General features: G+C 41.1%; 1 protein-coding gene across 1 annotated transcript in view; it reads left to right on the top strand.

Annotated features, from left to right (window-relative positions):
• LOC121288350 (dynein assembly factor 5, axonemal-like) overlaps positions 1-27,907 on the top strand; it is a 101,846-nt gene that overhangs the window by 57,654 nt on the left and 16,285 nt on the right. Inside the window, exons 7-10 of the mRNA XM_041206903.1 lie at positions 3,111-3,254; positions 8,820-8,988; positions 18,527-18,674; positions 26,494-26,644. Coding sequence (XP_041062837.1) covers positions 3,111-3,254; positions 8,820-8,988; positions 18,527-18,674; positions 26,494-26,644 — 612 coding nt within the window. The remainder of the gene's footprint in view (positions 1-3,110; positions 3,255-8,819; positions 8,989-18,526; positions 18,675-26,493; positions 26,645-27,907) is intronic.

Here is a 27,907-nt window from a genome sequence, read left to right as displayed (position 1 = left end):
GTACCAATTCATTAGCTGAGTGGGGGGGCGCTATGTGGTAATCTACCATAACAGCACGCTACTGACTTCATCATTAAATTAGACTGCATTGACTTTTTTTGGTGCTGCTAATTGCTTTGACATCTGTATTTGTCTTGCATTTTCAATCATTGCTAAGTTCATAGATAATCCAATTAATAGTGAAACAGGCATATTTCTAAAACACTGGGAATTCAGCCAAACCTTTAGCCTAGGTTGTTTGAAAGGTTTGTCACAAACTAAAATAACAGTGAATCAGACTATCAAAATGCTTACATAAATTACGCTGATCTCCACCTTTTGTAATTCCTCCTCAACCAGCAATGTTCGGACCACTAAGCTGAGCACAAATAATAACACAAAAAGGTTACCATGATTTGTTATCTATACATTTTAATAATTGTTTCAATAAGCTTATGAATTTGGACAACCTAATGACATTTGAACCTTCAGACTTTGAGGAATTTGGCTTGTTGCATACGTCAGAAACCCATTTGCTTGCACTTCAAACAATACATGAACCTTTAGAATGGACTGTATTATAATTCATGTAAAGTACTTTAGCTGAAGATCTACATTATCCAAGCACAGTTTGGTTAAAGCACCATCATACTAACTCATCATATGAAACAAACCTGTTTTTCTTTCATTTAAGCTCTCAAATTTTAATGTGACATGAGTATGTTTATTTGGTATCCATAAGGAAAGAAAAGGAAAAGCTGGGACACTGCAAGTGGTTTCTGGAAACCCTGTTTGGAACAAATTGTCATCACCTACTAACCAGGCACTAGCTGTCAGTGAGGAGGTTGTTAGAAACTTAAAAATACTGAGACCGTATTTCTGATAGAAATAATGCTTTCGTGAAACACACAAAATTATTACCGAGAGATTACTCCTCAAACTGTAAAATTATTCCTTATTTAGTTTATAGGATGTACCTTAACCTTTCAATCCCTGACTGCTTCACAGAATTACACATTTACTGGATCAGCCTCAAGCGGTCACATTGAAAGGATGACTACTATTACAGTTATAATGTCAGATGTCAAATGTATCTTTACTATTATAACAACTTTGTATTATTAAAATCAAAATTAACACATATTGAGCACTTAATTTCTACTTTTTCTGCCTTCCCATTTCATCCCTATTTTTGCTGTTTTAACTTGCATTTATTTTTAGTTTCCTGCCCTCCCTTGACTTTCCTGAACATACTGTCTTATACTGAGATAGTTTTAGTGGATACCCGCAGCCTCTGTGGTTTTTAGCTCAAGTGGCCAATCCTCTTGTTGATCACTGAGGGCTAAGTCCAGACTTCTCTGGTTGGATGGCCACACATACTCACTTTACAGCAGCTTCTATTGCTGAGAAGAAAATTGAATTTGAAGAACATCTATTGTGCTTGTGTGGCGTGACTTCCTCTAGTGAAAGTGAAGGTGCTTTGTATCAAATCAGACTTTATTCCAGTGCACTTCAAGCTCCATAGATGTTCATGTGCATTAATGTCTTTTAGTTGAGATCTACATCCTCCCCCCTTTAATAGGGGTATTGCAGCACTACCATGCCATAGAATGGTTGAGATGTGCATTTATGCTATTCAGTCATCAGGCCATTAATGCCATAATACATCAGCATCACGTTTTCCCTTCTGCCACCTTTTGCAACCTCTTTGCCTATTGTAGCTTTCCCACTCAAGTCGCCAGATAAATGGCTCTGGCCTTGCATGCAGCCTGGCATTCCTTCCATCCAAGACTACAATCTCATGCCGTATGGCACGTGTATATCCTACTTCTCAATTAAGTATTGGCTCGTATCTCTGCCAACACACACTTCTTGCACAATTCATTACGAAAAGCATCTACCTGCTACTACTGTGCCTTGTCAGGATCAGCTGTCGGCACCACATGCAGATAGTAACTGGACACCACCATTTACAGGAAGGATAGTGGCTACTGATTATGTTTTCTAATGTGGTTTTTATCTTTTTCCCTTTTTTTCCATTGACAGCCTCTTCAAATGTGTTACATTTGGTTCACCGCTTGCGTGCATTTAAAAATACCTCAGGTTGCCAATTTTATGGTTAATGCATGAAAGTGCAACAACTATCTAGGCAAAGCAAGAGTCTTTGAGAAATAAAGGGAGAATTTTCCCTGCATCAAATAATTTGCATAGATTTGATCTGGATACAAATTCCTTTGACCAATTGGAGCCTGGTGTTAATAGTGGCTGCTGAAGAGAATATATGATGATCAGCTGAACAGCAAATTGAGATTCTTTGTTGTAGAAGGAAATTCACTCCTTTCAAAGTGTTTAGTGTCTTCTCTGGAGGTATTTGCCCCTGTGTCCTTAGCCAAATTTTGCACCTGGCAGCCCAGCTGAATGAAATTGGATCCATGCCTTTGAAATCTGTTGCATTAATGACAACCTACAAGAAAAGGGTATGAGAAAATAGATTTGTGGCTTTTGTCTAAACAAGTTGGAGAGAAAATATTGTGTTTATGCAAAAGGAGCAGTGCTTTAGAACACATTGAGGTCACATATATAGGTTCTTGATCTCTCTTGTAGATTAGCAATAATCTCTTGGCAGTTTCATAAAACCAGCAATCAAATGAATGGAAATAAAGGGTTTGAACTACACAATAAAACATATGTGGGGGAAAAAAAAAATCCAAAGATGATGCAGAAAAGTATATCCGTCAATGTCAGTCTTATCAAAACTGTTTACCAGCTAGTAATGTCATACAAGGAAACTAGTTTGAAATTTTATCTTGCGCCTGCTGCTTCTCCTAGCAGGAAGCTGATGTATATGAAGCAGCTGATGACCTGTGGGAAGCTTGTAGGCTCTGTTCCCACCAGAGGAGTCATACCATTTTTAATGTTTAAAAAACACATGCGAGTTCATAATGTTGTAAAACATTCTCATATAGCTTTGGAACCAAATTTGCAACAAATTTCCATTAATGCCAAATAAATTCCTGTGGGGTTTTATTTATACATACTAATATAATCAAAAGTTCAGGAGTAAAATGGATGTGGGGAATTTCTGGTGCAAAAAAATTGATTATATTATTTTCTTCTTTATGATGCTTTAGGTGGAATATTTGGAACATTTGCTTGTGTGTGTGCAGATCTTAATTACTGTCTGTGGTAAGCAATGCAGTGAAATCAATCTACCACTGCTTAAAGTGCTGGTGACCATTGCGTCCTTAACATCTGACCGAGAACTGGAAAACAAGGTATTACAAAGTGCTAACCCATCCACATCAGTTAGTTGAATAAAGCTCATCTGTAACTTGGCAATTGATTTTTTTTTTTAGCCAACCATTTCAAAGCCTGAATGGGTTCACTGTCTTCTAGCTTTAATTTTAAGTACATGCTTATTTATAGCTGAAGTTCGTTCTTGCAATGTGTTTGACTTTTCTGAGTTGAAGTGGCTTTGAATGGAAGAAATGTTGACCAGGTTGAATTAAGCCCAAGTTTTTAAACCTAATACAAAGTACACTGAATTTCAGCTGTGGTCCAGTTGGTAGCACTCCTGCCTCTCAGTCAGAAGGTTGTGGGTTCAAGTTCTACTCCTGGACTAAACTCAAAAATCCAGTAGAGTATTGAGGGAGTGCTGCACTGTTGAAGGTACCATCTTTGGTTGAGAAGTTCAAACTGGGGCCGCATTTGCCCTCTCAGATGGATGTAAAAGATTGCATGACACTATTTCAAAGTAAAGCAGAGGAGTTATCTTTGATGTCATGGCCAATATTTCTGTCTCAATTAACATCACAAAAAAGGTTATTTGATCATTATCACTTTGCTGTGTGCAAATTGCTGTATTTCCTAAATTGCAACAGTAACTGCATTTCAAAAATACTTTAACTGTAAAGAGCTCTGGGACTCTGGTCCTGAAAGACACTTTTTTTTTCAAATTGAATAATTCAATGTTGGCCACTCATTCACAGTAGTTTGTTTCTGTGTGCATTTTCTCTCTTACTCACATCATTATTTATGCCCTATTTTTATCTTTCCCTTCTCTTATCCAATCTGACCCTATAGTTGATGGTCTTGTCAGCAAAAGTGCTTGAAAATTGCTATTGCCTGTTTTTTGATATAAAAATCATGATTTGCTTCTGTCCCCCACCTCTAAGTTGTGGATTTGCTTAGATTTTGAGCTTCACTGTTCTTTCCTTAGCTAGTTAAAGGACAGTCGGCATGGATTCAGGAACGACAAGTCATGTTTGATTAACCTGACAAAATTTCCAAGCGATTTCTGGTATGGTAAGAAGGATAAATGCAGTTAGTGTGTATTTGGATTTTCGGAAAACTTTTGGCAATATTCCACATTTCCAGTTAAGCAGTTATGAACAAGGTATCTCAGAAGGTTGCTGTTGAGACTTTCTGCTATTTTAACGTATATGCCTTGGTTGAGGGTATAGAAAGTAAAACTGGCAAGTTGGTATATGATGAGGCACAATTCAAAAGGTTCAGCTTTTTTATTGTTGACACTAAGTGAATGTTTTTCCAACTAAGTGTAAAACAATTAGTATGAAAGCATGGAATATAACTGGGAAGTTTGTGTTAAATTAAATAATCTTATAACAAATGAGGCGCCTTCTGTAGTGGGTAGACCTATGAAATGTGGAGGGTACAGTAGAAATGGCAAAATTGCTGGCAGATTGGGTTAGTAAGGGCCAGAGTGGAGATTTAGAGGTAGTAAAATTGCTATTTAAAAAGTTTTGAGCAGACCCCATCAAAAGCATTGGTCAGATCTTATCACAGGAATTAACATTATTGTCTTTGGGAGGTGAGCATTGAAGATCCTGTGGCTATCTACAACCTAACTTCTGAGGGCAGGTCAGGCAAGTTAGACTCATTTACTTTGGAAAAGAGGATCCTTTGAGGTGAGCTAACTGAAGCTTTCAAGATTATGGAAGGAATTGGCAAAAATAACCCAGACAAATTCTTTCGTGACAAGCGGTTAGGACTCCAGAAGGAGAACTTTATACCTAAGGGTGATGAAGCTACTGAATAATAAAGAAAGGAAGAACCTGCATTTGTACAGCACCTTTCACAACATCAAGATGTCCCAAAATGCTTTCCAACCAATGAAGTACTTCTGATGTCACTGTTGTAATGTAAGAATAAGTTAATAGGAAAATGATATAGGAATATTAAGCGATTCAAAAGATAGTAGAATATGTTTTTGGAGAGATAAGGATTTAAGGGATATGTGAGGAAAAGTGAGGTGAGGGGGTGCGGTTGTCTGTGACAATGGGACAGCTTGCTTGGGCTAAATGGCATTTCCAGCTCCTAAAAATTCTAAAATTTAAAAATAAAAGATTTATGGTGCTAAATTCTTTTAGGCCTCAAAAATGAAAATTCAATCCAAGCTAAAGTTGTGCTCAGTAACAAATATAAGGAGGGCAAAGTGGTTGCTGTTAAGATTTTCAGTACAAGAGTAATGCAGAAGTTGTGCTGGACAGTCGATCACCACGCACCCAGAATTATTGAAATATAATGGTTTTAGTAATTCAACATATGAAGTGCTTGACTCAGACACTTAAATGTTGTATGATGTACATATATTTTGAGGTTAAAATTCCTGAATTAGTTTTCACAAATTTCAAGGCATCTGAAGACTGAAATGGAGCAGGAGTAGCTTCCAGAATTACAGCTGTTAGTGATTTGGGATTTCAGTGATTATCTTTTGACAGCGTGTGTAAACTGTCATAATAACTAATATTTATGTGTGTGCAAATGTTTTTCTGAATGTCTTTGATTGTGAATGCCATGTGCTGCTCTGTAGTCCAATGAGTGTATTCATGTATAGTCATTCGAAACATTTCAGAGAATCAATCTAGTCTCTGATCCTGAGCAATAACTGTTGCTGCTGAATCCAAAGGCTAATTTTAAAGAAATGTAATGAAGTGAAAGAAGTAAGAAGTGTTCAATTTCCATTTACCTTCTTTGGGGAAAAAACCCTGTAGCTATTTTCAACTTGTTCCATTTCCTGATCTGATTGGAGAATGGACAGAATGAATCAGAGTTTTCCAATTCGAGGTGAAACACTGTTTGTGTGAGAGACTCTGACTTTTTTTTCTGATATGTTGCTCTTTAGGGAGACACTTGAGCAGGGATAGAAAAAAAATGGTAGATGTGCATTTAGAGATTCTCCCCTACCTTTTCTTGGGTGTTCTTGTGCCGTACACCATTTGCTAACAAGCTTCAGTGTCATAATGAACCATTGAGGTAGTATGCAAGATCAGCTGAGGCACCTCCGATGCTCTTTCCTTCTTTGTGATAAAGTGGTTGGTCTCCATTGTGAACCATCCCCATGTATAGACTTATGTAGAATTACAGGTTTGAACTTTTACCCTGCCACTTTGTGATGCAGCTCAGTGAGTACCAGTGTGCTGTGCTTAGGTGGCAATGCGCTTGTTTAACTTGTGTGGAGAGAACCTTGGAAAAATACATTGGGAATAATTTTCGTCTCTTTCATAATGAACTAGGGGCAGTTTGTCCCACTCTTATATTTGGTACCACTTTTTCTCAAATCATTGAAAAACTATACCCCCTTTTTGAAGTGTCACAGCAAAGTGTCTGTTCATGCAGGAGCCTTTAGATTGACTGTTACTCAATAGGAGGTCAGGTCTGATCTGCCTTAATTGTTCAGATGCTGAAATGTCTTTGTAGTCCTTAAAATGTGCCAACCTTTCTTTGATAACATTCTCAGAAGTGAATTTCTTTGTGTGACGTTAAGATTTGACCTCTGGAACCTGACTTTGAATCCAGCCCAGATAACTGGTACAGAAGGCTGCTGGTGTCACATGTGAAATGAACTTGGAGCAATCTCAATCAAATTTCTAATGACCATGAAGTTCATAAATCATTCCCACTCCCCATCCTCCTTCCTTCCCACACAGGTGGTTTTGCACTAATTGCCTTTTTCAGTCAGAAAGAAGAAAGACTTACATTTATATAGCATCTTTCACAATCTCAGAGCATCTCAAAGTGCTTTACAGCCAGTTAGTACTTTCTGAAGTGTAGTCACTTTTGGAATGTAGGAAACACAGCAGCCAGATTGTGCATAGCAAACTCCCACAAACAGCAATGTGATGATGAAAAGACCATCTACCTGAGTGATATCAGTCAAATAAATATTGGTCAGGACACTGGGAAGAACTCCACTGCTGCCCTTTAAAATTGTGCCATGGGATCTTTTATATCCACTTGCAGTGGTGTCTCATCTGAAAGTTGTACCTCTGACAGTGTAGTATTCCTTCAGTACTGCAATGGGAGTGCTGATCTAGATTTTGTGCTCAAGCCCTTGGAGTGGAATTTAAACCCACAACCTTCTGTCTCAAAGGCAAGAGTGTTACCCACTGAGCTATGTCAAAAAGGAAAGGATAGCTTATGTGGGATCAGCATGGAAAATGCCCCCTGGCATAGTGAGGGAGGGGTGCTGGCTTACAATCTCTTAAATAGAATTTAAGAAATGTGCCTACAGGATGTTTTAGTCCTGTAAAAACGTGAGCAAATCAAAGGTTTGGAAAAAGCTGAGAATCTCAGGACTTTTCAAGCACAATTAATACATTGTTACCCAGAGTTCGAATCCAGCCCATAATGATGAGATGGGAGTCTGTTCTCTGTACCCGCTGTAAGGGGTCATATGTGAAATAGTTTTGGGCAGTCTCCATCCGTTTCCTAATGGGAACACGGCCATAGCACGAATTTTCCGTAATTAGGCACAAGTTGACAATCTGTCTCTGAAAAGCTGTGAGGACGGATGGTGTGGGAAATGGAAGCATTACATTGGTGCAAGTAGCGGGTGATCATTATGAGACTTGGAGTTAAGGCACATGACTAAAAAAGAACTGAGGGAGTTTTATGCTTCATGTATGGTATCTGTCACAGGAGTATTTCATGCTGAAAAAAATACAATTTCAGTGTAGATACTGTACCTTAATGAGCACTAATTCCTCCTTGCGTGGATTATAATTTTAACATTTTACGTTTTAATGTGGGTTTAATGTACAGTAAAACCTTTCTAGATCTGTTCTATGTGAATGTGTTAATCCATTTATTGAATGGAACTATGGTCCTTTACTGGCAACTGGATTGGTATGCAATGGAGATGGGCATAGGCTAGTGATTTCTGCTTACACTGGATGCAATGCATCTAGGAAAATGCATAACATAGAATCATAAAGCACAGAGGGAGATCATTCGACCCATCGTGTGTGCTGTCCCTTTGAAAGAACAAACACACCTGCCCTCTTTCCCCATAGCTCTACATTTTTTTTAACATGTATATATCCAGTTCCCTTTTGAAAGTTATTATTAATCTGCTTCCACTGCCCTTTTAGACAATCCATTCCATATGCAAGTCAAATATATATGCAGGATTCATTGTGATTTTCTTCCCCAGTGGACTTTATTAGTTTGTGTGGATAAACTGTAGCTCATGCAGGCCTAAGTTTGTTTTAGCTGCCTCCTTCACTGTGGTGCTCTCCATCAGCAGTTTGGTATGATGCAGGATTGGATCTCCATTCAAACTTGCTCCTTTTGTATTTGTCTGCTGACTTGTGTAACTATCAAACGAAGGAGTTTTGTGATCATTCGGTGGAGCACTGCAACCTGATGCATCCAAGTTTGTTTGCTGTTAACAGATATCAGATATTATGGACAAATTGGGTCTGCACTGATAAGCCTATCATAAACTGTTTACTCTGTTGTAGCGAATTGTTTATGCCATTATAGTGAGCTGCTGTTCTTTAACACATTAGAAAATGAAACCTGTGAATTGGTTGCAGGTAGAGAAGACCTTGGCTTCCCTTGCTGCAGCACAGAACTTGAATAACTTTTTGGATCTGTACAGACAGCATATAAGTCAGCTGATTGGATGGGTGGCTGACACGCAGCACCAGTGGACCAGCTACTCTGTGCAGCATCTGCAGTTCAAAACTATTATTATTCAATCGGGTAAGGAAAATAAATTGTCCCTTAGTCAAATTTTACATCGCTGACATCTTGTAGCTATCTGTTTTATTTGTTTTGAATGTGAATTATTTTCTGCATACTTGAAAAGTCATGGTAAATTTCAGAATATCAAGTCCTATCCCTATATATAGCACTATGCAGAGGAACATAAATAGGAGCTGGCCATTGGACCCTTTGAGCCTGCTGCTCCGTTAACTAAGATCATGGCTAATCTTGTACCTCAAGTCCACCTTCCTGCACTATCTCCATGTCACTTAATTCCTTTATTACAGAAAAATCTATTTTTTTTATTTATTCATTCACAGGACTTGGGTATCGCTGGACAGGCCAGCATTTATTGCCCATCCCTAATTGCCCTTGGGAAGATAGTGGTGAGTCGCTGCCTTGAACTACTGCAGGAACACCCACTATGCTGTTAGAAAGGGAGTTCCAGGATTTTGACCCAGTGACAGTGAAGGAATGGTGATATATTTCCAAGTTAGGATCGTGTGTGGCTTGGAGGGGAATTTGCAGGTGGTAGTGTTCCTGTGCAAAGGTCCACGTCCTTTTAGTTCGTAGAGGTCATGGGTTTAGAAGGTGCTGTCGAAGAAGTCTTGGTGAGTTGCTACAGTGCATCCTGTAGATCGGACACACTGCTGTCATTGTGTGTCAGTGGTGGAGGGTGTGAATGTTGAAGATGGTGAATGAGGTGCCAATCAGGCGGGCTGCTTTGTTGTGGCTGGTGTTGAGCTTCTTGAGTGTTGGAGCTGCATTCATCCAGGCAAGTGGAGAGTATTCCATCATATTCCTGACTTGTACCTTGTAGGTCAGGTTTTGTGGAGTCAGGAGGTGAGTTATCGCCACAAAATTCCCATCCTCTAACTTGCTCTTGTAGCCACAGCTTTTATATGGCTGGTCCAGTTCATTTTCTGGTCAATGATAATCCCCAGGGTTTTGATGTTGGGTGGTTCACTGATGGCAATGCCATTGAATGTCATGGGGAGATGATTCTCTCTTGGAGATGGTCATTGTCTGGCACTTGTGTGGTGTGGATGTTACTTGCCGCTGATCAGCCCAAGTGCTCCGTCTTGACCTCTGTCTTGAATATGCTCAACGACTGAGCGTCCATAGCTCTCCTGGGTAGAGAATTCCAAAGATTCACAATCCTTTGAGTGGAGAAATTTGTCCTCATCTCAGTCCTAAATGACTGACCCCTTATTCTGACACTATGACATCTAGTTCTAGACTCCCCAATTAGGGGAAACATCCTCCCAGCATCTACCCAACGAAGGCTTTTAAGAATTGTATATGTTTCAATTAGATCACCTCTCATTCTTCTAAAATCTAGAAAATGTAGGCCTAATCTACTCAAGCTTCCCTCATGGGATATTTTCCTCATTCCAGGAATCAGTCTAGTGCATCTTTGTTGCACACTTTTGAAGGCAAATATTTTGCTCCTTCAGTCTCCTTCAGGGTCGAGGATGATTTGCTTCCACACTAAAAATGAGTTTTCATGTGACTGAAGAGTCCAATGTGCGACCTACAGTCTCTGTCACAGGTGGGGCAGACTATGGTAGGGGCAATGGTTGGGTAGGGAGCCAGGGTTGTGTCTCACTCCTTTTGCTGTTGACGCTTGGCTTCAGCTAGCCCTTGGTGATGAGACTTGAAGTGTCCAGCTCCTTCCTGGGTGCTTTCCCTCCACTTTGTGCAGTCTTGGGCCAGGGATTCCCAGATGTTGGTGGGGATGTTGCACTACCTCAAGAAGGCTTTGAGGGTGTCCTTGAAGCCTTTCCTCTCCCCTCCTGGGGCTCGTTTGCTGTGTCGAAGCTCTAAGTAGAGCACTTGTTTTGGGAGTCTTGTGTCAGGCACGCAGACAATGTGGCCCGCCCAACAGAGCTGATCGAGCATGGTCAATGCTTCGATGCTGGGGGATGTTGGCCTGAGTGAGAACACTGACGTTGGTGCGCCTATCCTGCCAGTGGATTTGCAGGATCTTGCAGAGGCAGGGCTGGTGGTTCTTCTCCAGAGTTTTGAGGTGCCTGCTGTACGCAGTCCACATCTCTGAGCCATATAGAAGGGCAGGTTTCACTACTGCTCTGTAGACCATGAGCTTGGTGCCGGGTTTGAGATCCTGGTCTTCAAACACGCTCTTCTTCAGGAGGCCGAAGGCTGTGCTGGCACACTGAAGGCGTTGTTGAACCTTGTCGTCAATGACTGCCCTTGTTGACAATAGGCTCTCAAGGTGTGGAAAGTGGTCCACATTATCCAAGGCCTCTTTGTGGATCTTGATAACCGGGGGCAGTGTGGTGTGGAGGGGAAAGGTTGGTAGAGGACCTTTGTCTTGTGGATGTTTATTGTAAGGCCCATGCTCTCGTACGCCTCGGTGAAGGTGTTGACAATGGCTTGGAGCTCTGCCTCAGAGTGTGCGCAGACACAAGCGCGTCTGCATACTGTAGTTCAATGACAGAGGGTGGGATGACCTTGGATCTGGCCTGCAGGTGGAGGTGGTTAAACAGGTCCCAGTTTGTTCTGTAGTTGAGCTCCACTCCAGTGGGGAGCTTGCTGAGGGTGAGATGGAGCATTGTGGCAAGGAAGATAGAGAAGAGTGTCGGTGCAATAACACAGCCTTGCTTGACCCTGGTCCAAATGTGGATTGGGTCTGTGGTGGATCTGTTAGTCAGGATCATGGTTTACATGTCATCATGTAGCAGGCAGAAGATGGTGTCAAACTTTTGGGGACAGCCGGAATGGAGAAGGATGCTCCATAATCCTTCATGGTTAATGGTGTCGAAGGCTTTTGTGAGGTCAAAGAAGGCCATATACAAGGGTTGGTGCTGTTCCCTGCATTTCTCTTGCCGTTGCCATGCGATGAAGATCAAGTTCGTTTTGCCTCTTAATGGGCAGAATCTGCATTGCGACTCTGGGAGGACAGCCACAGGGTGAAGGCAATTGAGGAGGATTCTCGCAATTGAGGGAGATTCCTCTATAGCTGCCGCAAACGGACTTGTGACCTTTCTTGAAGATGGTCATGATTATGGCGCCTCAGATCTCCTGGCATGCTCTCCTCATTCCCAATAAGGGAGATGAGGGCATGTATTTGCTTCAATAGTGCTTCTCTGCTGTGCTCTAGTGCTTTGGCGGGGATTCCATCTACTTCTGATGCCTTGTTGCTCTTTAGCTGTGAAATGGCCTTTTCTACCTCGTGCCAGGTTAGCATTGTGCTGAGCTGGTGGCAGGTAGTATGCTGCAGGATGGGGTCGAGGATGCTCACATTGAAGACAGTCTCTGTTAAGAAGATCTTTGAAGTGCTCCTTCCAGTGGGCACTGACTGCCTCTCTGTCCTTGATGAGCACCTCTCCGTTCTTGGCCAGCAGTGGAATTGGGGCCTTGGGTGCTTGGGCCGTAGGTGGTCTTGACTGCGCTGAAGAAAACTCGCACGTCATGATTGTCAGCTAACTGTTGGGTGAAGAAAGTGGAGGAGATTTATCTGTTCTTTAGGTTGCGGGTTTTTTTGCTAGACCTCAGCCTTCAGCCGCCTGTAGAGCTGCTTTTTTGCTCTCAAGTTGGCTTGCTGTTTCAGGTTCAGAAATGCATTGCACTTGCAGCTTATCATCTCCTGGATCTCCAGGTCATTCTCATCGAACCAATCTTGGTGTTTCCTGGTCGAGTGGACCAAGCATCTCTTCGTAGGTGCTGATTATGGAGGCCTTGAGGGCAGACCAGGTACTGTGGACACTGTATCTCAGGGTCACTGGGAGTCACCAAGTTGGCAGTGAGGTGCTGGCTAAGTAGGGTTCTCTTATCAGGATCCTTGAGTGCCTCAGTGTTGATTTTCCTGCCGCATTGTTTCTGTCGTCATTGCTGTTTTGGAGCTACATTGGTGCAGATGACAGATCAAATTAGGCGGTGATCCGTCCAGCAGTCGTCAGCTCCTGTCATGGCATGGGTATACGCATGTCCTTGTGGTCCCTCACTCAGATAATGACTTAGTCGAGCAGGTGCCAGTGCTTGTAGCGAGGGTGTTGCCATGTAGCCTTGTATTTGTCTCTCTGACGAACAAGGTGTTGGTTGACAAGGCCATGTTCTAGGCATTTTGTCAGGAGCAGGGTACCATTGATGTTGGATTTCCATACCCCCTCTCTGCCGATTACATCTCCCCAGAGGTCCGTGTCTTTCCCAACTCTGGTGCTGAAGTCGCCAAGGGGGATCAGCTTATCGCCTGCTGGGACTCGGGCCAGGGATCGTTTGAGGCTGGAGTAAAGTTTCTCTTTGGACCCGTTTAGGGGCGTACGTGCTGAGGACCGTAGCGCATTGGTTCTGGGCTAGGGGGAAGCGAAGGGTCATGAGGCGCTCGTTTTTCTCACAAGGGCTGCCTTTGAGATGGCCAATTAGTTGGTTTTTAATGGCACAGCCAACCCTGTGGAGGCGGCGATCTTCTACTGGTTTACCTTTCCAGAAGAAGGTGTAACCGCCATCTCTTTCTTGAGCTAGCCTTCCCCTGCCTACTGGGTCTCACTTAGGACAGCGATGCCAATGCCAAAATGTCTGAGCTCCCGGGCAACGATAGCAGTACGCTGTCCTGGTCTGTTGCTGTTGGGGTTGTCCAAGAGGATCCTTACGTTCCAAGTCCTGAACTTAGTTTTAAGGGGATGGAAGAATCCTGTGTGTGAGTTCTTTTAACGTGGGGTGGCTGTTGCATACCAGCTACCACACAGGCTTGGTGGAGCAAGGCCTTGGTCCAGTGGCAAGGTGATCTGAGACAACTGGAGACCAGGTACCACTGTATGGGCTTAGGACATACAGACACACATACTCCTACTGTCCTCTTTTCTCCTTCCTACAGGAACTTTCTCCCTGGGTGTCATAAAAAGCAGTGGCGGCCTTGCGATCTCACTATTGGCCTGTGCTATGCTGCTCCGGGCAGTAACCACCAGGTGGTGATTCCTGTGTCAGGGTCCTCAAGACGGTGGTTGAAATGTTGCAGGCCTGAAGAATTCTCTCTTGGTTCTCTGGAGACAATGGAAGTTGGGAGTTTCTGGCTGTTTCAGATGAAACTGTGGCTGAGCTCTTGGTCTCCATCTCACTGCGGCATATTCGCCTATCTCAGCCGTTGCACCGACTGTTGCTCCCCACTGCTCGAGCTGCTCCTCTGGCCATTCCCGGAGCCACTCCCACCTGTGTGTTAATCTCATAGGTGCCCACTGCTGAATTGGCTTTCTGGAGCGAGGGAACCTGGTGCCAGAATGCAAGTGAAGAGCTGGACGTGAGTTGCAGGAGATCCCACTGGCGGAGCTCCTTAAGTAATAAGATCAAAACTCACCAAAGTCATATATAGTTGTAATAAGAGCTTCTGTTATCTGCACGCTAATTATTCACCTTCCCAAACTGTGTGTCAAGTATATGGGGGGAATGAGGGTGTGAAGGAATAACTGGAGAAAAGCTTAATTTTGCAGTCTCTTAACTCCAATCTTTTCCTGTCTGATATAACCAACACCCCCGGCCTCCCAATCCAGGCTATTACAGTGCCAGACATACAAGACCAAATTCCGAGGCCATTTGAATACCCTCCTGTTTCCAGTGTCCTCCAGAGATGCTCCTTTCATTATGGTTTGTAATGGCAGCCCCAACCTATTAACTGGTTTTCCAGAATTCAAAACAGTTTTTTCCAAACTAATCCAACTTGTTAGCATTCAATTGAGCGTTATTTGTCAATTCTTCTAGTGGGTCAAGAATCACTTCCATTGCATGCCTCTTCAAGTTGATCCCAATTGGAAAACTGGGTCTATTTTAATTTAATGTGTTTTCGAATTGAATAAGTCTATCCAGTGTGAACAAAGCGAGCTTAACTGCACTTCTGTAATAAGGAATTTAAAATTCGTAACTGCTCTGCTCATAGATTTCTAGAAAGATTTTTCTTCACTTTCCTGATTAAAGAAACTTTTTTTTAATATCAGTAACAAGATGAGAAATATTATTGCAGTGCAGTGAAATGATTTATAGTGTGAGTTTTTTGGTAACTGTATTGCTTGAATGTTGGCAACAGACTTGCATTAGCGTTCCAGTATTGAGTGAAATTTTGCAGTTTTCTTGAGAATTCCTCTACCCAGAAGCAACCAAGTCTCCTGTTAAAATAGTCAAACTGGCTGCACTTTAATCTATTAGCTCATTAAGTTGACAGGTATAAGAGCCAGTGGCTCTTTGCATCCAGGATCAGCATCTATATCAAGTATAGTATAGAACCGATGCAGCACAAAGATCCTTGTTGCAATGGTTTCCATAAGGAAATCTTGTCTCCTACACTTCAGAAGCTGTACTTTATTTTAAACAGTCCTTGCCGAATTCTGTACCCAGGATGACAATTATCCCAATTGTAGTAACCTGGTTATTAAATTTGACGTAATCTTGTGTTACAGTTCCAAATTCAATGATGGATATGAATGCACACACCAACAGTTTGCTGATCAAGCTAATTATCTTTCTTGACATGTAAATGGTAGCCAAAGTTTATTTACCTAAGATCTGCTTCTAAACTGTAAATACAACTTGTTATGCACTCTTGCTTGAAAATTTATTAACCCTCAAACATGTATGCTCTTGGGATGCTTTTTGGTCTTGAGTCTTTAGTCTTGGACACTTGGGACTGCTTCAAAAAGCAGGCGTTTTTTGAAAGAGCAGCATCTTTTAACCCCATTTCATTTGACACCTTCACAGCTGACTGAGTTAGAAGACTTTCATTCCATTAATTTTGACCAACTTCAAGCTCTGGACTTTCTGATCTTAACCAGTATATCAGTCAGTCCCTTTGTACACTTCTCGAGCGGAGCACTATGAACTACTACCTATTAGTTTTAATGGCTTGGAATTTGCGGTCAGCAGTAAAGGAATGGTGCTTGCTGTTCCTCTCACTGACAGCTGCCCAAAAATATTTTGCAAGCTTTAGAGCACAGACTTTTAATCCAGCTTCTGATCCAGCATGACACTGTCTACAGGACATCTGGTAGCATCTGTGAGCAGGGCACAAAGCAGCAATGCTTTTCAGATTTAAATTTCCTCTCTGAGATATACAAAGTCTAAACCAGGAAATATAAAGCTGGAAGAATAAATTAGGTTTTAATCATAGACAAAAAGCAAAATAAAGATTGGAAAGAAAAATGTGATTGCAAGAGATAACCGATGGGCAGGCAAAGTGGAAAAAAAATCTTCTAAAAATTTCCAACCCTAGCTTATGAAGGATTAGCACATTTCTAAAATGAAATTTTCAGAGCCAGAGAGGTCATTTGTAGTACATATCACGCCATTAAAAGTTTATTTACTCCTGAATGCACCAAATCAAACCTTTTCCTAGCGTGTTTATTGGGCAAGTACCTCAACTTCACACAGTTGCATGTATTTCAAAGCCAAGTCTATTGGAGAGGTTCTATCACAGCACAGCCTGTGGTGGAGCAGGGTAACTTGGACCACAGCTTCCAGATTTCAGCATTTAACTGAACATGTGCATTCTTCTGAAGTTGTTATTCAACTTACTCCATAATAACAGTGACGACTGACAACCTCAATGTTGTTGTTAATGAAAAATGAGGGCCAAACGCTGGCATTATGAGCAATAATTGAATGATTTTGTTTGTGGCCTTTGTGGAAATGCAGTCAAGGTAATTTTACAGTTTGCATCAATTAGTTCTTATATGCAAGCTGCCTATGCTGTTTGTAGATGAGGAGAAAAATAATCTGTGTATGCTATGAAATCTGAAATAAGAGAAAATTCTAGAAGTGAATGTGCATCATCACCTGAAAAAGAAAGGGCAGGTTAACATTTGAGGTTATATATCTTCCATCAAAATAAGTCTCTCTTCGGATGTTGATGGATTTCTGTGTTTGGAACATTTTGCCATCATTGTTAAATTGGCAAATAGTCAGCATATCATACCAGATAATCGACTCCCTGGACAGAGGAGCGAAGTAACATCCTTGTTTTATATTGTATTTGAGCTGATATTGTTGGCAGGTTTCTTCCTTATTATTTGGTTTCCATGCTGATCTCTACTTTTCTGGTGTTTATTTTCTGTCTTTGTTGCTCAGCTTCCAATAAAGCTGTTTCTATTAAAGAGCAACATTCTTCTGTCACATCTTCCGGTCAACTCTCCCCACCTACATACTATTTGGTTGACTGTATTCTTTATCATTTTGATACTGCAATCTCTTAAACTTGAGATAATTTCACATTTCACTCAACTTACAATGAGCATGTTCCTTTTGGCTTTTCTATCATGAATAGAAACCACCTCCTCTAACTTAGTTAATATAGGGTGGCTGTTCAACATTTACAATCTGGTAAGATTGTGAAGTTAAGTACCCAATACACACTATGCCTATAGTTGGTTGCAACACGGAAGTAAAAGTCTCCTGTTTTGTGTGCTGCTGGTTGAAGGATGTTTATGTGGAGGTTTTGAGCCTATATCTGTGCACTTGAAATGATTATGTTCTGCCATGTAGGAGCTTTTAGTGAGCGATCGTGTAGATCCTAAGAACTACCTTAAACAGTGTATTATCGATGGCTGTCCCTGGTGCAGACAGATAATTGTTCATTCTGTCACCTGTATCCTGAAATTGGTATTTTCAAAATCTTGCTCATTGTGACGCAGACTGATAGACATCAGTAACAAAGCACCTGAGAATGTGACAATGTGCATTTGATAAATAACATTTGATAGTTAATTTAATTAGCTCCTGGTATAACTCCACCGCCATCAAAAAATGTTCAAAGATGTTTCATAGCATGAGATCCATCTAAAATATTCCTGTTGTCAAGTAGCCAGACCATACAGATAATGTTGCACTTGTTTTATTACAGATTCAAATCTGATAGTTTCCATAACTTTACATAGTGTATTATTACAAAACTAGGGCATGTTCCAGACAAGTTTTGTGCATGATCCATGCATTGCCACAGGGCAGGAGCTGAGTAGGGGTTTAAATGAAACTGCTTACCTCTAGCTGAATTCATATTCAGTTTCTTTGGAGGCACTTTTTAACCTGCTAGCTGTGGGTGGAAGTTTTTATTTCAAAATAACAAAATTGTCAGATTGGCACTGTTTATATTGTAGGTTTATAGTTTGGTCAGAGCAATTCAGAATTCACAGCCATTGTGTAAGGTGAGCAACTGATAAGATCTTAGAGAACTGACAGCTTTATCACAGATGTGAGTTTACTTTGTTGAGCTTAGCCGTGCTCCTAAATGGAACCGGATACCTCCACAACCACTCAGAATAAAATCTGTGGCCATTGGTTATACAAAAGGTATTTTACATAGTTGAGCAAATTATGAATTAAGTAAAATGAATGTTCTTTCTTTAATGGTTTCTATAACTCATAAATATAAAACTAACTGGACAACGTTGATTTTAGTTTTCTAAAAGTTCGTTTCGAAGTAACCATTATGCAAAATGTGTTGATCTAGTTTTAAAGTATTCTCAAAACATCTCTGTGTAATAAGTACCATTCTAGTGGAATTGCTTCCTGAGGCTGCCTGCACTCTGTTTTGTAGGTCCTGTACTCGGGGAATCACTGTGTGAAGTTCTTCCAGTCTTGAAAACCTGCCTTCAGCCCAACAGAGATCCCGAGATGCGCTTAAAAGTCTTCACTGTGTTGTCAAACTTATTGCTAAATGCCAATGAAACTCTGAACTCTCAAGGGTAGGTGCACTGCAGATGGGTTAAGTTCAAGATGCTAAATTTCTCTGAGTAAGAATTTATCATTGTTAACATCTTTTGATACTTTACATTTTAAGGTCAATAAAAGAAAATTTAAATGTCTGACCAATCCTTATTAGCTCTTTGATGGAGGGACTCTTGCTTGCCTTTGTTTGATGACACTATGTCTCCTTATTGGTTAGTTGGAAAAAGCAAAGTGAATGTTAAGAGAAAGGACAGTAGAAGGCATTCAAATCTTGTGATTGTGGGCGACCTGAAGACTATGTTCTTCATCTAAATACAGATCTTTGCTTCAGGACTTGCATGCAATCCGTCAGAGATTTTGATCATTTAGGAAATTCCATAGTGCTATTTTCTTGAAAGATGATCCTAATGCCATTAAGCAAATAGATGCATTTCTTGAGGAAAAAAATCTTGTATGCTGGGAATAGGCATCTCAACTTTTCAAAGCTTTCAATTAATTGGTGTGTGACGGTGTGGAGCTAATTACTGAAATGCAAAGGATAAGTTGAGGCCTATGAGGTACTATTTCACTTCAAGTGGTTTGCTCCTTATTGATTTTATGTACGGTTTTGTTTCATTGTGCCTGCTAACTTTGGTGGACACGAGATACAGCAGGTTTCTGAGTGCTTTATTTGAAATAACTGTAGAAAAATCATTATTAGAGACGAACCGTACCCTGGGACAGATTAGACTTCATCACCGCAGGATGTTTTCAACTTTTCTGTAGAATTTTACAGACTTATGATGCAGGTAGCATGTGCACAACTTCTCTGTCATGGCTAAGGGCCACACTCTCTCGAATTCTTTGTCTTGAATGAACGCTAATGGTGCTGGATATTTCTTGGCCATGCAGACTGCCAGACTCCAAGTACTCATCATATGATTTCTAAGTGGCCCACCCACTTGTTCTGTTTTCTCTCTCATTTTGTTTTTTTTCCCCCTGTTTTACATGATTGGCCTTAAATAAAAAGCATTTTTGTTTTTCTTCCTTGTGCAAATCCTATTGGAAAAACTGTATAAAGCCAAACGAACATTGTGCTTTGATGTGGACATTTTACCTATCAACATTCTCTCTGAACAATGCAAACACAAAGACAAAACTGGAAATGGGTCATTGAATGCAGACCACCTTGTAGAGTTGCATTAGTCAGTTCAGGTTACATTATTAACCGGATTAAAATCAACATTTCCTTCTCTGGGTAATCCAACATCAATCACATGAGATGTATTTAATTATATTGTAAGAAATTACTTTTAATTACGTGCTATTTTGGATGAAACTTGAATGAGCTGTAGTTTTGGCAGCAGTTAAGGCCATTTTAACAATTGTAATAAGGGAGCGCCATCTTCTGGACTGTGCACACTATAACACAGATGGAAGTAATTTTTGTCTCAGCTGCCCTAAAAGTCAATCTTTTTGAGGTTAACAGGCAGGTTTCTGTTGTACCATTCACTAATGGAAGATTCAAGTTTGGCATTCTAAGCGAATTTTTCTGACGCAAATATGTACATTATTGATGAGGTGTATCAAAATACAAATTGGCATGTTACATGGTATTGCTGACATCTTAATTTTTCCATATTTATGGTGTCTGCCTTGCTTCACTCAAAATATAAGTGGAATGTGCAGAGAAAGAAGAAAAATTAATTAAAGGAAAAATGTGCTGGGGAAGGAGAGACAAAAATCAGTACCTTATGAGCCCCTGCTATCTCCCGAATCTGGTCTACGACCTTAAATGCCAAGCCATTCAATCAGTTCATTTTACCTTTCTCTGTTTTGCCTTTTTTGTTGCAGACATTGCAGGGGTAGTTGCAGTTCTGCATTGTTTAAATTAAAGATTGCATTGATATATATTTGTCAGCATGATTTGGGCACATTAGTGCAGTTGCATGTGCTTTAAAACCAGGATCCATCATTTTTTTTAACCTCTTGTTAATATTTGCTCTCCAAATTGAGAAGTTATTTTTGTGTGCAGTATTTAATATTTTTCACTTGTATGTACACTTCTGTTCTAATTTGAAGTACTTTGGAATTTTGAAAGTTTTTTATTGGATTTTGTTGCATTCGCTGCAGCTGTGCCTTCTCTGTTGCCTCTGGCTAAAAGTGTTCTGCCTCCCCCTTTATCACGGGTGCACTATATGTAAAATCTGTGCACCTTTCCAATAGAGGAGGCTTCAGCTGTTATCTGCCATCCAGGCAGAGTTGGGAAATGCCCAAACAAAGAAATCATTCAGGGCGGCCAACAAATCCAGCTATTTGGACCACAGTCCTCCAACTGAGCATCAAAAGACTCAGCCTTCAATGGCACATTGAAATTAAAAAAAAAAGGTAAAGTTAAATTTAAGGTAAAGCAAGCTAAGTCAACAACCAAGTTTTGAACTACCCGAACCCTACTCTCTGCACCACGCCTATCTTGTTGAAGGCAGCAGACTGCCAGCTCCTTTATGTTAAGCAACCAAGCTCATGTAGAAATTATTCTGTAACCCAGTGGTTTTCAAGCTTTATTTTACCTGAATGCAGGAGCCCCACCCCAGAAATAACCACGCACCTTGTGTGCCGCCTTCTCCCCAGCCTATTTTCCTGAATAAAGTGGCAGCTACCAAAAGAAAAACAATTCTACTATTGCAGATAACATTTTTTATTATTATACAGTGGAAGTTACCTATTGATAAATCAGTGTAGAAATTTGATGCCTAACTTTCAGGCAGAAATCACCTAGTTTTATTCAAAAGGGAATCACTAGAACTGCCCCAGAACTCTGTGCTTTGAGTCCTGCAATCAGGTTTCTGCCCCTGCTGCGTTACAAGAACAGCTCTTAGCAAAATCATTAATGTTGTTCTATGTGACTATGACAAAGGTAAACTTTCCGTCCTCAACCTTCTTGACCAGTCTACAAGCTTTGATACATTTGACGGCACCACCCTCCTCCAACCCCTCTCCAGTCATCCAGCTGGGTAGGCATGCTGTTGCCTGGTTCTATTCTTATCTATCTAATCATAGAGAAAGAATCACTTGCAATGGCTTCTTTTTGCTCCTGTGCCTTTATCTCTAGTGTTCTCCTTCTCCTTTCTCATATACATGCTGCTGCTCGGTGACATCATCCAAAAGCACAGCAATAGTTTTCACATGTACACTGATGACACCTAGTTCTAACTCACCGCCACCTCTTTTGACGACCCCACGGTTGCTAAGTTATCAGATTGCTTATCCGACATCAGTGCTGGATGAGCAGAAATTTCCTTCTGTTAAATAGGGGAAGACTGAAGCCATATTTTTGTCCACCACTCCAAACTCTGTCCCCTAGCTACCAAATCCATTCCTCGCCCTAGCAACCATCTGAGATTACTCAAGTCTGTTCGCAATCTTGGAGTCTCATTTGACTTAAAATAAACTTCAGAAGTGGGGATGTTTGCTGATGATTGCACAGCGTTCAACACCAATCGTGACTCCTCAGATACGGAAGCAGCCCATGTCCAAATGCAGCAAGACCTGGAGAATATCCAGGCTTGGGCTGACAAGTGGCAAGTAACATTCGTGCCACACAAGTGTCAGGCAATGAGCATCTCCAACAAAAGAGAATCCAACCATTGCCCCTTGACGTTCAATGGCATTACCATCACTGAATACCCCACTATCAACATCCTGGGGGTTACCAGTGACCAGAAACTGAACTGGACTAGCCATATAAATACTGTGGTCACAAGAGCAGGTCAGAGGCTAGGAATTGTGCAACGAGTAACTCACCTCCTGACTCTCCAAAGCCTCTTCACCATCTACAAGGCACAAATTAGAAGTGTGATGGAATACTCCCCACTTGCCTGGATGAGTGCAGCTCCCACAATACTCAAGAAGCTTGACACCATCCGGGACAAAACAGCCCGCTTGATTGGCACCACATCCACAAAGATTCACTCCCTCCACCACCGATGCACAGTAGCAGCAGTGTGTACCATCTACAAGATGCACTGCAGGAATTCACCAAGGATCCTTAGACAGCACCTTCTGAACCCACGACCACTACCACCTAGAAGGACAAGGGCAGCAGATAGATGGGAACACCACCACCTGGAGGTTCCCCTCCAAGTAACTCACCATCCTGACTTGGAAGTGTATCGTTATTCCTTCACTGTTGCTGGGTCAAAATTCTGGAACTCCCTTCCCTACACCACATGGTCTGCAGCGGTTCAAGAAAGCAGCTCATCACCACCTTCTCAAGGGCAATTAGGGATAGGCAATAAATGCTGGCCCAGCCAGCGAAGCCCACATCCCGTGAATGAATGAATTTTAAAAAAAAATACCCCATCCGCACCATTACTAACACTGCCTATTTCTACCTCCATAACTTTGATCATCTCAGCTCATTTGCTGCTGAAACCTTTAATCATGCCTTCATTACCTCTAGACTTGACTATTCCAACATACACCTGGCTGGTCTCCCACATTCTCCTCTCTGTAAACTTGCAGCCATCCAAAACTCAAATCATAGCTCATGCCAATTCCCATTCACCTATCACCCATTTGCACACTGGACCTACATTGGCCTCCTGCCAAACAATGGCTTAATTTTATAATTCTCATCCTTAGTTTCAAATCGTTCCATGGCATTGACCCACCCTATATCTGTAATCTCTTCTAACCCCACAACCTTCCAATGTCTGCGTTCCTCTAATTCTGGTCTCTTGAGCCCCTCTTGATTTTAACCCTTGGTGGATTGTAATAAATCTACACCCATCCCTACCACCATTCTGGTGGTTTATGCTCTGACTGGACTTCTCCTTTCACACTCAGTTGTTTCACTGCCTCGGTTTCTTCTAGGCCAAAAAAAAACCTCCTAGGTTTTAATAAGATCTTTTTTCAATATTCAGTGATTCCCTGCGAACTCCCAGTCTCTTGTTTTTTGGCTGTGTCCATTGTTGTGCTAACCTTGTGGCTGCAAATTGAGAAATAATAGGACAAATTTAAACTGTAAATTATTTGACAAAAGCAAAATCTTGGGGATGCTGGAAATCTGAAATTAAAAATGGAAAATTGGAGAAAACCCTCAGCAGGTCAGACAGCATCTGTGTAGAGAAAAAGACTTCGGGCAGAATTTTGCCGTGGATGGGTGGGCGGGCAGGCCCCACCAGCTCGGTGGCGGGCGGGCAGCCGATCGCCTCCGCCGAAATGGGCCCCGCCGCCATTTTGGGTGGGCGGGCCACCTGACGGGAAGCGCTATGCGCTTCCTGTGTGGGACAGGTGGAGGGATTCCCCTATTCAGAGCGTACATCTCCCTGAGACTAAGTGCTGTCTCTGGGAGAGCGCTGAAAGTGCTATAAACTTTTAAAAAAAATAGAAAAATAAAAAATTTATTAACTTGTCCCCCTCATGTGACAATGTCACACGAGATGGGACATGTTAATAAATATCCCATAAAGCTTATTAAAGTTTTTTAAAAACAGACATGAAAGCTCATCCCGCCAGTGGATGAGGTTTCATGTTTTTTCAGAAGCCCGCTTCCAACTCGCCGACGGAAAAATTCTGGCCTTAATGTTTCAGGTTGGTGACCTTTCATAAGAAATGTAATAAAAGGTCAGCAATCTGAAATATTAACACTTTTTTTCATCTTCGCAGATGCTGCCTGAAATGTGGAGTGCTTCCATAATTTTTTATTTCTAAATTATTTAAGTCTCTGTTGTGACTCAAGCAATACTGACATGTCTTGATAAAATTGCTATAGAATAGACTGATTGCAGCAAGCCAAGACAGCTGCATCTAATTGCAAAGAACCTACTAAGTGTGAAACAAAAAGGAAGCCATTTGGCTCTTCAAGTTCAATCCTTGCACTGACTATACAGAATCTTATCGGTTGTGGACTTGACCCATTGTATCTCGAGAAGAAAGGTTCTACAAAGTTACTTCCTACCAACCACAGCTTCCAGCCATGACTATTTGCTTTCCTTGGCCAGATGAGTCAGTATTCCCAGCAGCTCAGGGAGCAGCATTTGATGATTTCTGCATGTACTTAATCATATAACTCTCAATCGGGTTCCCAGCCAAAATGTCCTCAAAAGTTTAAAACATTTAGATCAGTGCAGGAATAGATGCAAGAGAAGTTAAGTAACATTAACTTTGCATCCTGCAGATCAAATGGGAAATAGTGTGTCCATAGGTCTTCCCTTGAGTGTGGGGGAAAACCCACAATTTTTACCTATGTGGAATAATGTTCCAAATGTACCACCACAGGCTAGCAGTACAGATGCAGAGTTCTGAGTGGACTCTTGAATGCATCTACAAAGAACTTGAGGGACAGTAAGTTAACAAGTGAAGGAGACACTCCATAGAGCGCATGCAGTGTTAACTTAAGGTTATTACAATTATGCAGCTCTTCCTTGAGGTTTTCCAAGTCTAGTTGATGCTCTGTAACTGCAAAGCTGCAAAAAGAATTATTTTTGTTGAGTTTCCATCTCACTGAAGAGGCTTCAGGCCAATCTATATCCAACAACCTCCTCTGAAAACTCTGCTTACATTTTGACAGCTGTGATAACTTGCACCACAACAGCTGAGACAATCTGGATTTGTATCTTCACCAAAAACTAATCAGCTCTTCCTTGGGCCATACCATGTCTATGTGTCAAATTTTGTTGAAATCTCTGCATTAGTTAAGAGATTTTTTACAGACCAACAAGGCCAAAAACATTAACTCTGACCACCTTCAATGGTGGAGGTAATTAGAGAGAGTGTGAAATTAAAGCTATAACACTTTTTTTTTGTGGCAAGGGCATCAAAGGTTATCGGGCTTAGATGGGAATGTGAAAATCAAAATACTAGCAGATCAGCCATGATCTTATTGAATGGTGGAGCAGACTCGAGGGGTCAAATGGTCCACTCCTATTCCTGTTTCTATTTCCTATTTCTTATGTTCTTATGGTTCTAATCACTGAAATTAAACATATAGGCTGTCATAATCGAGTTGCAAATTGGGAAGCTCTTTCCCTTTGTCTGTATTCACATATAAGCAACAGCCACTTAGCAAGATATTAAATGATAATTGGTTCCAGAGGAATTGTACTCCATGACAAAGTAACTTGCTTCAGGAGAGGGGAATGGGCGTACATTGAGGAGGAGGGAAAAGAGCCCTTCAGTTTAAAATCCTGAGTGCTGTGAGGCTTGCTTTGGCATTGATAATTTGTGAAATTCTCTGAATGATAATGGAATATGTAGCCCCTGATAGATTATGGTAAAAAAAAAATCAACAAAATAAGGTAAATTCCCTTCATTGTTGGCAATGGGCAATCTTTACAGGAACTTGTGAAGTACAGGAAATAGTCTCTACGAGGCTATAATGTCAGTCCTTTTAGTGATTATTCTCTGCAGTCACCTTTTGTAAGTTGGATCCTTTGTAAATGTGAAACATTAATGTCAAAGTGGGAATCATTCAGAGGAGTGGGGTGACTCCCTTGCTGGCCTGCTGTTTTTATGCAAGCTGCTCCCAACCTGTGGTGTGATTCAAGAAAAAAATAAATTACACAGGAAAATGCTGCACCCACAAAATTGCAAGCCATTATTTGATTAATATTCCATCTTTAAAAGTGGGATTGTTTGGTAAGATTAATCTCTCTCTTAATGAGTAAAGCCAGTCAGCTGAGCAAAGAAAACATTGTTCCTGCCCTACTAAACCTTGCCTGCCATATTGTTTGGTCAGAAATGCAGTGATTTCCCACCCACATCTCTTTAAAATTAAAAAATTCCACATGTACCAGTTATTAATTCTGCCTCTGTTTTCCATTGCTAAATGCAGTGTCTTCTGTTTTGCTTTAGGCATTTCAGTAGCTACCTGGAGATGCTTGTAAGAGATATTTTGGTGCCTAATCTGCTGTGGCATGCTGGGAGGACAGCAGCTGCAATCCGCACGACTGCTGTATCCTGTCTGTGGGCTCTGCTGCATAGCAAGATGATTACACTGGAACAGGTAAATCCCAGAAGGTCAAAGATTCAAAAACAAGCCATGTCAAAACCAGACAAATATTAAATAATCTTGTCAGGAAAAGTGGTAGACAAGCCACCTATTAATTTCACAAAGTTAGCATTGCATTAATTTCAAATGTGCTAACATTTTTGGAGCCTTCCTCAGGCTTTAAGTCATGAAATTCAAGGAGAAAAGAGCAAATAATGATTCCAGTGGAGCTTGTCTGTCAAATTTTCCTCCACATTCCTTCATTCTTCAATGATTGTCTCATTCATTATCAACCATTTGTGCTTGTTGTCTTTTCCTATTGTTTCCCCCCCACCCTTGCTCTCTTCCCTTCCACTCCTCTGAAACAGCTTGTGTCTTTTTAGTTTTTTCCACCTTTCTCCTCTGTCTTACTAACAATGACTTGACAATTCAAAAAGTCAAGCAAAGTCAAAACAAAAGGTCGAACCAAACCTTTGACCATTGCACTAAAATAGTAAGTAAAAGATGATCATTTTTTCTGTTATCGTTCACACCTGAGTAAAAGGCAGGTTTTTCTTAGGGCATTACTTGAGGTTTTGAAATGAAACGTGCTTTTACACCTGCCAGTAATCCCAATGAAGGGAGGAGAATGCAGCAGCAGTCCCTTTTTATGTGAAAGTGAAAGTCACCATAGTCCCAGAGGCTGCTCTCTCATTAGAGAGAGACCACTGGTGGTGAGTTTAACCTGAGGGCCATCTCACCTCAGGCAAGGAACGAGGTTGAAAAGGCAGGCGGGCTTTCTTGGATGACCTCAGCCGGTATGGGAATTGAACCCATGATGTTGGCGTTACTCTGCATCACAAACCAGACATCCAGCCAACTGAGCTAAGTGAGTAAGTTACTTACACAGTCAAAATTGTTGAATTCAGAAGGTTTTGCCTCATGAGGAAGACCTTTTCTAACTGATTTGTGACCAAGATTGAGCTCAGTGGGCTTTCTGGGCAATGACCTCACTGTTGTCTTTATCAGGCCTAAACTCCTTTCTGTTTCAGTCTCTTCAAACCCTTAACAGCTGAATCAAAACCATGTTTAATGCTCCACATCTATATCTTGAAGTTCACCTCTTTGCACATAAGCATGTAATTATTTACTGTCTCAGCAGTTAGTAATAAAACTGCATCTGGTGTTAAGTGCGTCCATTAAAAGACTGGGCACGTAAAAGCTTTGTACATTGGCATTCAAAGAACTTAATTTCAAGACACCAGAGTTGAATTCTTGCATTTTCTTTACCCCCATCCA

Source organism: Carcharodon carcharias, chromosome 15 (assembly GCF_017639515.1).
Source record: "Carcharodon carcharias isolate sCarCar2 chromosome 15, sCarCar2.pri, whole genome shotgun sequence".
Lineage (NCBI taxonomy): Eukaryota > Metazoa > Chordata > Chondrichthyes > Lamniformes > Lamnidae > Carcharodon > Carcharodon carcharias.
This window is presented reverse-complemented; position numbering and strand designations above follow the sequence as displayed.